The following is an 11,374-nucleotide window of genomic DNA, read 5'->3' as shown; positions in this document are numbered from 1 at the left end:
GAATCAGCCGAGTTAGCTGCTGCTAAAGAAAGTGCACCATAACTAATGTATTTTACTTTGTTGAACAGGGCTACAGATGCTATTAGTGACACGTTGTCAAATCGTCTTGTAGAGTTGCAGCGATGAACATGTTAGCAAACACTCACCTGTTGGACCAACAATATTGTCATTTATTTGGAGTCCTGGTTTTGGCCACCTGATGAATTTAAGTCCAATATTACGTCCATGTTCGTTGGCTGGTCGCTAACTGAGGGAGAGTAAAGAACACAGAGTTAATTACTGCTTCTTTATCTGCTGCTGGAAATGAGGTACAACATTTTAACGTCGCAGTAAGAAAAACTGGTGTAAATAAGAAAAATAATGACTGAGTTCTACTCACCTGCTTCAGTTTCAGGGTCCTGTTCTGTTTACTCATGTTCTGCTGTATATTATTAAACAATATAAATTTCCCTTGAATGATTTTCTTTTTCAGTCACCAAACAAATCTCTTATAGAAAAACACAACATTGAACAAAATATTTATTTTTGACAATTACATGACCTCTGATACTCCAAGAGGTGAGCATGACGGTACAAAAAGTTGCCATAAAATTTAAAAAAACAAAACAAAACAAAAAAGAAGAAGAAAAAACAGTGACACAAGTTGGCAGTCCTAGTCCCATGTTAAACCTAAAAAAACACCACAGCACTGTCAGACACATGGAGGAGGAGCTGTGTTGGAATGTGATGGGGTAGTGTGTACCAGGACAGAAAAGGTTTGCATCGGAGGAGATTAGCCACATCCTGCTACATGTATCATTGCTCCAGTCAATGTGGAGTTAACACAGAAAAAAAGAGAGAGAAGAAGAGAAATAAAATTAAAATCATTAGAATATCTGAGATTCAGCCCTGAGATTAACACACGGACAAAAAAAATCCAAACATTTCGTTAAGAATAGAACATATTCCAAAGCTGTATTTGGTACAATGCAAACAACGGCTCTCTGACACACCTGCCCGTTTAAAAAAAAAAAAAGTGAATTTTACTCCAATAAAATATAAAATAAACATTAATTAATGATGGCACAAATGAAAGAGAAGTGGTGTCCCGGGATAAGGAGATTGGGTGTGTTGTGTCGTGCTGCTGGTGAGACACTGAGCAGAGAGGAAACCTTCAGCTGCCTCTGTGTGGATTTCTGTTAACAGTGAACCACGGCTGGACAGACCTCACCTCTGGTCTCAGACAGCACAACGCTGCCCCTATTGGCGGTATCGAAAAGTACACACAGAGACGTTACACCAACACTGATCACATAGATTTCTCTAAAAAACAAACAAAAGAAACAGACAGGCTGGCCAGACCTCCACACCTGATTGAACAGGTACTAATACACTGGGAACTAATCTCAGAGTCCCAGAGAGTCAGTGTGTACCTGCGTGGGTCGGAGGGTTCGTTAGGAAATGGCCTACTGTGCCCCTGATTTTAATAAGTCTGCAGCAGAAAAAAGTGAATGTAAGCTGCCTTCAGTCATTAGGATGTCCAAAGGGAGGGGAGGGGGGTACATCCACTGATTTGTCTTTGCACCACAAGCTAAAGAGGAAAGAACTATGTATACCTCTGGTACATCAGATAAGGCTTTTTCAGAAAGGTTCTGGTGGAAATGCACCATTTAGGCCCAAAGTCGAGAAATAAAAATCGCACTAGATCAGATCAGAAATCTTAATACTAGCATGGCCTCTGCTACTGACATTAACGTTGATGTAAACCAAAGATTCTCAGCATGGAGGTGAGTGTTACATCTGCACACATACATTCTTTTTTTACATTTTTTTTAGTGACACTGGTTGTCCTGTCGTTAACAGAACAGGGTTTTAGTAATGTCAGATATAGTTCAGATAAATGAAGCTGAACAGAAAGAAATGACTGCAGCTCCGACAGCTAACAGGGCTAACAGGGCTCACGATGAATCATACTGAGATTCCATTAAGATACCAACACGACATGGGGGCACAATTAAATGCTCTCAGACTGACGTGAGAAGCCAAAGTGCTTTAAGCCAAACGAAATCACATGGTGTCTTTAAGTTCAACCCTACAGAGCCTGAAGCAGGTTTTTGGGTGGGGGGGGAGATGGAGGTGAAACAGCCGGAGAAGGTAATACTGCAGCGGGAGCAGACGTGTTCACTGCCACTCCAAAGTGCTTCCTGCAAAAACCCCTCACTCATGGGGGGGAAATACATTCAAACACACACTGTTCAGTTCCCTCAGTTAACACCAACTGGGCCCATTGTTTAGTGCAAGTGTCATGTGAGTGCATCTGACTTTCCTTTTGCACCAGAAACAAAACATAATGCTGTGAGTGTGTGTGTGTGTGTGTGTGTGTGTGTGTAATCCAAAATCTGGAACCCTGTTGTGTTGACAGTGTCCAATCAGGTACCTTGTTTCTGTGAGGGTCATTTATGGGTCAGTTTACGCAACGGCCAATTAAGTTTCATATTATGAGCCTTTTCCCGTTTTTTGTTTTGGAATAAGAAACCAGAAATGAAAAACAAACCATTTTACAATTTTTGTTGTGGAACAACAGAAATCGAAAAACAAAGCACAAATAGTTTTGTTTAGTTTTTTCCAGTTATCGGCTTAAAAACTGTGTGTTTCTTCATGCATTAAGTTTTTTTGATTTTGCCCCAGAAGTCACCCAATGAATGACAACACAGGATCCCCGTTAACCAGCATCTGTGCTGCCCAGCTAAGGCTAACAAGGCTTCTCTCAGCTAAGGTGAAAACAGATTTGCAAGAAACACCCACATCTTCATGTTTCAATCATTTTCTGTGCTGCCTAAAAATAGCAAAAATAGCTAGCTAAGGTAATCCATTTTCACCTTAGCTGGGTGTAGAAAGCTAGCTAAGACCAGCTTTATTTGCTTTAGCTGAGCAGCACAGAAAAGGACTGTGCTAGCTAGACGGTTTTTAAGCCTGTAACTGATTCCTCGTTTTCCCTTTGTTAAAACAATAATGTTTTCATTATTCCAACAAGAAAAACAGGAAAAGGCTCATCACCTGCTTTCTGATTCCAACTCCAAAACAAAAATCAATTGGCTGATATGTAAACAGACCTTATGGACCGCCCAGCCCTTTTTCTCTTCTGTCCCATCTCTTTAATAAAACCAGCATCTTCCCTGACTGGCTTGATATTTTATAACATTGAACTGCTTTACCAATAACTTAAAAAAAAAAAAAAAAAAGCACACACAATCAAACCTCTTTGACAACTGCTAAAGAAGCCAATAAGGAACTTCAGGAATAAATAAACCAAATATAATCAAATACTTAGAAAATCTTTTAAAAAATTAAATATCTTTGATTATCATTCATATCTAATCCAAAAAAATCCATATAAATAACTACACAAATGACAAATTCAGCATGTTACTTTTAAGTGAAGTGAGAGGAGGGTTTTTCTTTGTTTTCCCTCAGTCTGCAGGTGTGTTATTGGCTGATGAGTACCGTCAGACTGGGCTGAGGGAGGTGGAGGTGACCGGGCTCCTCCAGTGTTGGAGGGTGGGGGGGTAACAGTGCAGCTGAAGAGCAGAGGGTGAAGTTAAGGTTTATGGGTGCTAGCTGTCAGTCAGAAGAACCCTGGTCCACTGTCGCCATGGTTACCAGCAAGGGGGAGGGGGGGGGGGCCTGCAGGATGTTGCAGGTGAACGTCTGAGAGAGAAAAAACATAATTCAGAGGGATGATTCATCTCAAGATATTTCTTCTTAATATACAGAGCAGTCTGAGTGTTCAGACAGTTAGTGTTTTTTTTTCAGGGTGAGACAACACTTCTTTCATTAAGAGGAAGCACAAGACGTATTTTCAGTATTCGCAAACATCTGAATGTTGTTTTTTTTTCTCTAATTCAAACAAAGATGGAAATAGGCTTGGCAGTAAATATCGTATTGTGGACTTGTTACCAAGGTATTATCGTAGCGTGAGATTTTCATTTCATTTCATCCCTGGACAAGTTTAAAAAAAGACATTTTTGACTTTGATGTATTTGTGTACAGATCTTTAATATATTCAAACTGTAAAACAAACAGACTTTTATTAAGTCTGAAATGATTATTTTCATTATCAATTAATCAATTTATTAACTTCTGATAATTTCTTTAGGCAGAAAAAGGCCAAAAAAACAAATGATGACAATCTTAAAATCCTGTGCACATGGCAACAACATCCACATCCAAAGCCTAAATATACTGGAGTCACAATGTGAGGATGGAGCAGTGTTTTCATAAAGTTGGGAAACTTGCCAGTGACAGTTGAGAAAAAAAAAACAAAAAAAAAACACCTACACTTCCTAAGCCATAAATTTGCTGCAGTCGTCTCGTCTCAGTTTGTGTTTGGAGGCTGCATTAAAACCACTTGAGAGACTGACGAGTAATTTTCTCAAACGTCCTCCTGAGCCGCAGAGGACATGAAAGTAGAGCAGGTATTTACTAACCTCATGAGGTTTCTGCTAGCTTCGTCACCTGTCATCCCATCTGTTCCCTGGAGGGGCTTTGAATGTCTTGTTCTGGGGAATGATGAGGTTAATGTTTAATTAATACAGTCACACAATTCCCCACGACATCCGTCAAACAGCAGGCGTTTCGTACATGTTCACTCAGAAGGGGACATTTATTTTTTAAAGTGCAGTTATTTCTGCTCACCTTGTGCTTTTTACACTTCATGGAGAAGTTTTCTTCAATGAGTACACAGTCTGTGAGAACGAGAACAAGAACAGGAGTTGAAGATGCCACGCTGATTCATTCGAAAAGGTTCAACCGCCCACACGTGCAAGTTCAGGCTTTGGCGGAAGTGATAAGAGCTATTTCCAGACCAGTGAAAACACACACACACACACACACACAAAACTCAGACACACTCACACAAAGCAGCAGCCGTGGGTGCATTCAATTTAATGTTTGAGCAGGTACAATGTTAATTTCAGACACGAAGTTCTCTAACAGAACAAAAAGAATAACAAGGAATAATCAGACTTAAAGGGTCAGTTCGCCAATATCAAATATTTGCTTACATAGTAGCATAGCAGGGTTTGTCATAAGTGTATATATATATATATATATATATATATATATATATATATATATATATATATATAATGTATGCATATAATGTCCAGTCGGATTTCATTGTTAAACAACTCTTTATGTTTCATTTGTAGGTTCAGATTCCTTCAGTGTTCGTTGTTCTGGAGGTTTTTACCAGGAGGTGAATTATCCTCAGAGGTCTCCTCCTCTCCAAAACAAACGAAATAAGTGATTAAATTGGGTAAAAACACTGGAAAAAAAACACTTTCACGTTTAAAATCGATGTTTCTCTGTGATGCAGACACAGGACGTTGAGAGCGGCTGTTTGTTCAGCTTGTTTCTCTGATTACTTCAGACTCAGACGTCCGATGACAAAAATCCTTCATCTGGTTTAAGATTATAGTTATAACAACTTGGATGAACCAACCCTTTAAGGTTTAAACCCATTAAAAGCCACTTGTTGCCGTGTGGAGGTGAGGGCAGAGAGCAGCACTTACCTGACTCCAGAGCACACCTGTAGTGGTACTTGTTGGGACAACCTTTGAAGAAGCAGCCCAGTGTAGCACCTGGATCACGGCACGCCGAACACATCTAAAAAACAACATAATGTAGAATCAGTTTACCTTAAAAACAATGACACAGTTTAGTTTTTAATTAAAATCCTGCTGAAAGCTGTCGAATATAAAGCCTCTGATTCATAATCAAAGCAGCGTATCACCTCCTTCAAGACCTTTCAGAGTAAATCCAAACCTGAAGGATATATTTAGCAGCCAGGCACATCTGTCTACATCCTTCAAGTTAGGGAAGAAAATCCTGAATCTGAAGCCCTGTGGAAACTTCATTAACGTCTTGTTCAAGGTTGTAATTTATCAGTATTTCAGAGAAACGTCCTGAGCACAAACGCGTTGGCATTTAATCAACAAGCGCCTTGTAATCTGCCTTGAAGTGTCTGTTTCAGAGCAGACAATTTGACTTTAGTGCTTCACTAAATGATCATACTTACTGAATATTTCCCATTACCTCAGACTGTCAGACATTAACTCGTCTCTGCAGAAACTGTTTTTATCTGCATCACATATTCACAATAACTCAGAATAAATCACCATCAGACAAAAGAGTAAAAAAGCTCACTCAGCCTGACTTTGATCACTGGAAATTATTTCTATTTTTGGACGTTGCTATAACTGAATTAACATGAACGCACTCTGGAAATCCTAGGTCGACTTAACGAGTTGATAACCAACGCCGTTGATACTTCATAAACCTGTGCAGGCAGGCTGGTGATGTCTGGACTCAAATCCAATCTGATCACTTGCAAATAAAACCTCAAGTACTCGTTATTCACCTTGCGATCACGACTGTGGCAGATTTTGATGATTTTTGATTCATAAATCATACTTTACTTGGACAGCTGACTTTTTAGCTTGTTGTTTTGTTGAGCTAAAACAGACGATAAGATTATTATCTGCAACTATTTTCATCAGGATTTATAATTTAAGTTAATTTTTGACGATGATCAACCAGTTTCAGCTTTGAAGACTTGAACATTCACTGGTTTTCTTGACTGTAAACTGAATTTTTCATTGGGTTTCTCTCCTTGCAGCCATGAGACAGCAGAACCATCTCTAAAAATAACATTTTGTTGACAAAAAAGAAAAAAAAAGTCTCATCTCAGGGTCAACAAACTAGATTTTTTTCCCCCCAGAGAAAAGTATTTATTTATAGGCTGAGATGCATTTGAAAGCAACAGGAAAAAAGTAAGTGGACACCGAGTTTTATGTTTTGCCACCATGTCCAAGCAGGAGAATGAACACTCACCATCAAAAAAAAAAAAAAAAGATGGATAAAAAGAAGAACTCTCCTCGATATACACAATAAACCAAACCCGTGAGCAATGCAGAATTGTCATATTGTAGAAATTACAACATCTCATCCCGCTGCTTCCTGAAACCAATGACTCCCAGTCTTTCTAACTGGTGTAATTGTCTGTTATTCATTCTTACTCATGCTCTGATTTGATAAAACATCCGAAATCTATTAGTATCCTAGAGGCAAAGAAAACAAGTGAGTAAACAGGCAGATTATTTTTGCATGATCTTTTTCTCCGTTATAACCGACTGCATCCCACACGTGGTGTTTGTATAACAGTATGTTCACATTTACAGGTGTTAAGGTGCAGTTTTACCGTCTCTTGCGCCACCCTGACGGCCTCCTCCAGTCCGTAGACTTTGCCCTTCACGAGGAAAACTCCAGCGGACCAGATGCCGCAGTCTTCGTGGAGCCAGTACTCGCAGGGCTCCAGAGGCAGCACAGGGGGGCTGTACCAGTCCTCCACATCTGCAGCACCGGCATCTGAGCGAGCCCGCTTCGCTGCAGGACTGCCAGTGCCGTCCCCGGTCCACCTGTGGCTCTCCAGGAGGCCCTTCTGCTTGAAAGACCAAGGCGTGGGCGGACCAGCGCACTTCCTCCTTCTCCTCCTGCCTCTGACGCTGCAGGATGAGGAGTCTGAATCGCTGTAGTCATCCTCCTTGAGGCCTGACACACTCGCTGGCGTTTTGGCACTCGGCTGGTACCCCTCTGGGTAGTATGGCCCGTGGAGGTCCCCCAGGTCCATGGCGTTGGCTGACTGCCCACACAGGCAGCAGACGAGAGAGCGCTGGTGCTGGCTGTGCATGGACACCCGGCCCAGCTGGAGACAGGAAGTGCTGGGTATGACGGCAGAGATGAAGCCACCGGGTTGAACCTGCTGCTGCTGCTGGCCCTTCCTGTGCTGCGTCCTCACCTCCTCAGGGTAGTTGATGACCGTGCACAGCGACGGCGACGACTGACGGCGCTCCACGCGGACAAACGGAGAGAAACTGTCCAATCTCAGCTCCCGTTTCTCCTCCTTGTAGTTGACGTACTTCAGTTTGATCTCTGGCTCCTTGGGGGAGAACATGGAGGACGACTGGCCGCCTTTGTATTTCTTTCGCCTCCTCTTGGGGGTGCGAGCTGCCTTCGTCTTAGCGACGGGAGGTGTTCTGCTACCTGTAGCCTTGACTTTGGCTTTCCCTTGACTTTTCTTTGGAGATTTCGGCGGCGGCGGGGAAAATCTCGCCACATTAATTTCCACTGAGGGGGGGTCGGGGTGAGATAGAAGCGCCGGCTCCTTCTTTGAGTTCTCACTCGACGGCGACGAGGGTTTCCTCTTTGACTTTGCAGGTTTACTCTGTGGCGAGTATGCAGGCTGCGAAACATCCGCTGGCTCTTTCTTTGACCTCTTGGCCAGCTGAGGACTTTTTGGAGGTGTGCTGCTGAGTGACTTTTTTGAATTACTGAGGATTTCAGAATCGGAGGTAGAGTCTTTGCAACTGTCAGCGTTATTAGTTTCTCCCCTTTTTACTGGAGTTACTGCTTTTTGTTTTATTGTTTTCACTGAGAAAGATGGCCTTGCTCTGCTTTTCCTTTTCTCTACGGACAGGGTGTCATTCTTCTTGGGACTGGTTGAGTTGGAATCGCTCGCTGCTGATTGGGAAGCACTGCCTTTCTTATTGGAGCGTATACATCCTGACACTTTATACCTGCTTGAGTTTATATTCATAACAATCGCCTCTAACCGCGTCCCTCTGCTGGAGCGTAACGGCAGCTTCTTCTCCTTTAAAGTCCTCTGTAGTGCCTTTGCGTTCCCGTTTATGTGCGGGACGACAGTCTTGGGTTTGTCCTCCAAAACGTCGGACACACAAAGATCATCTGTCAAGTCAATCAAAGGCTCTATCGTGGCCTTCCGTCTGTGGACTGGCTGCTTGTTTTTATCGCTTGAATCCAACCTTGTGGCGCCGTCTCTGATGCCAGAGCCCGGCTGAATGGCCCCCTCTGTGCTCAGGCCGTCCCACGCCGCCTCCTCAGTCGTCTCTGGGTAAGAGTTGTCGCCGCTGGGCGAGCTGGAGGCCTGAGGCAGGACGAACACGTCCTCCACGTCGTCCAGTGAGGTAGCAGAGGGGGAGACGGGGTCCTCCAGAGGACTGATGTACTCCCTGCTCAGTGAACACAGGTCTCTAGCACCAACCACCGCATCCTGCTTTTTTGACACAAGGAAGAGCACCTCGGAGTCCCCCCTCTCCTTGTTCTCGACGGCCGCTGGGGTGGGAGTCTCTGGCGAGGATTCGGCACCTGCTCCCGAACTCAACCGGCTGACACCTCCACCGTTCTCCAACCCCCGGCTGTTTTCCCAAATAACTCCGCGTTCCTCTTTCTCTTCACCTCCACCGTTAAACTCCTGCCCTAGAGATACCCCCCCATCGTCCTCTGGTCCCACCTGAGCCTGAGACAACGACTGCAAAAGTTCTGTCTGAGCGGCGAGGTCCACCGGGCCCTCAACCTGCTCCAAGTAATGCTGGTTCAGAGGAAATCCAGACTCCTCGAGCCCTTTATCTGGATCACATGTAGGGTGGAGGGAAAACTTGCTGATGGGTGGCATGGTGTACAGAGGCGAGTGTTGAGACAGGGAGTCTTGAGCGGAGAAGACGTGAGACCGGCTCACGTAGGAGAGGGTGACTGTAGTGTGGGAGAAGGCATTGTCTGGTTGGATGTGATCCTCGGACTGGAGCGCAATGTCCGAGGAACCGGTCTCTGAGAAGGATAGTCCCGGGCTGTTGCTGGTCCCGGAGTTCGGGAACCAGCCGGGGCCCTTTACCATCCGCAGGGTGTCGAGAGATGTGGCATTGAGGACGCATTCCTCACCTTTCCTGGTCAGATCGATCACAGTGGGGATGCTGGAGGTGGATAGGTCTTGAGGCTGTAGATCATCTACGCTCCCAGGAGGCTGCTCCATAACAACTGCAATGGATGGAGAAAGAAGGAAACTTAAGACTGAGAGTCTGTCAAGTCAGTTTCTGAAACTGTCACTGTTTTTCCACCAGTTAGCAGCTTTTTATTTAGAGTAGATTTACTGTGCTCAAATGTTCTTTACAGGAACTCATGACGACAGTTTAACTACTTTTTTACAATTAAACTCCATAGTTCATACACTTTTTATCCATTTAAGACGTCAAGATGAAAGTTGAACCACAAGCCTTAACAGCTCAGATCATAACGTTGACATTAGCTGTGAAATTGACGTGTGCTTGAATTTATTAGCAGAGATTAAATGACAATTTACGTTTTGGTTAATTTCCAGTTTATCTTAATGTTATTGAATGATAACGATATAACGTTGTTAGATTCAGAGGGACGATGTCTTTCCGGACAGCCGGTGGACTTTTAACCACCAACGTTGACAGGTCAGGGGTGCTAACGGCTGCTAGCTTAGCTTAGCCAGCTAACGTTAGCTCGCTAGGCCCGGCTTAGCTCCGGTGACGCTCCTTTAAGACGAACTACATCACATATCAGACAACTTTAAGTTTTCTCATTAGTTCTAAAGAGAAATACATCGTTAAACACAGGGTTGAAACTTTAACTGTTCAGTAATGACTACTCTTAAATTCGGCTAGGTCTACACTCCTAAGAAGCGCCTTATTTTGATAAAATGTCAACTTTGATAGGTTAGTAGTCCGCACTGTTCGCTACTGCCCACCACGGATTTTACGAACTTTGTGCGTACGAACAACCGACTTCCTTTCAAAAATTTTTAGTTAAGGGGAGTTTTGCTGTATTGTGTGAATGCCGAATTGCAGATTGTGTCTTAACGACCCAAATAAGTACAAATTTTTATCCATTAGATGCATAAATTCGACGATAAGCGCAGTATTGTGAAACTGCGGGTTACTTTTCATGGAGTTTGGCGACACGTTCTCTCCATTTAAGAGAACGGGACGCACCGGGGCAAGGCCCGGCTGGATGAAACAAAGACAGAGCGGTGGTAATGCGCTGCGCCGCGCTGCTGATCCAAACTTACCCGGACGGGAGAGATCGTAGCGTCTGTAAACGTCCCGTTAAGAATCCGTCCCACCCTGCATCTCCTTCAACAACCCATCTACCCCGACAAACCCCGGCCACACCACCGGGAGAGAAAGCCTCAAATTAAAATAAAGATCCACACACTTTCCAGGAACACACTACTCTGATTATCAGCATGTCAAGTTGTTTCTGGTAGAATCTCCAACTTCCGGGTGCCCTTTCACAATAAAACAATTAGTAACGCCTTTCAACGTTTTTTTCTTTTATTTGGACACACAAATAAAAATAAGGATTAAACAACGCATTTTAAATAAAAATTATTTTACTAAACAAAGTCTATTATTTAGCCCAACTGTGACTCACTTAACCAATATGTTGCATGTAAAGGACAGAGACTGTATAACTCAGGTTGGCTGTCTGTAATGTTTTAACACTGAATCTTGAC

At 43.3% G+C, this 11,374-nt stretch overlaps 1 protein-coding gene across 1 annotated transcript; it reads right to left on the bottom strand.

The window, feature by feature from the left end:
- Nucleotides 1-501: 501 nt before the first annotated feature.
- Nucleotides 502-11,159, bottom strand: si:dkey-94l16.4 (transcription factor 20). The gene is made up of 6 exons (XM_018688680.2): nt 10,928-11,159; nt 7,241-9,870; nt 5,553-5,646; nt 4,675-4,724; nt 4,467-4,538; nt 502-3,687 (listed from the first exon to the last, which is right to left on the bottom strand). The coding sequence occupies exons 2-5, from the start codon at nt 9,863-9,865 to the stop codon at nt 4,491-4,493; spliced, it is 2,817 nt and encodes a 938-aa protein (XP_018544196.1). The 5' UTR covers nt 9,866-9,870; nt 10,928-11,159; the 3' UTR covers nt 502-3,687; nt 4,467-4,490.
- Between the last annotated feature and the right edge of the window lie 215 nt (nt 11,160-11,374).

The sequence above is a fragment of the Lates calcarifer genome, linkage group LG23 (genome assembly GCF_001640805.2).
Source record: "Lates calcarifer isolate ASB-BC8 linkage group LG23, TLL_Latcal_v3, whole genome shotgun sequence".
In the NCBI taxonomy this organism is placed as follows: Eukaryota; Metazoa; Chordata; class Actinopteri; family Centropomidae; genus Lates; species Lates calcarifer.
Note: the sequence above shows the minus strand (reverse complement) of the source record. Positions and strands in the feature narration are given on the sequence as shown.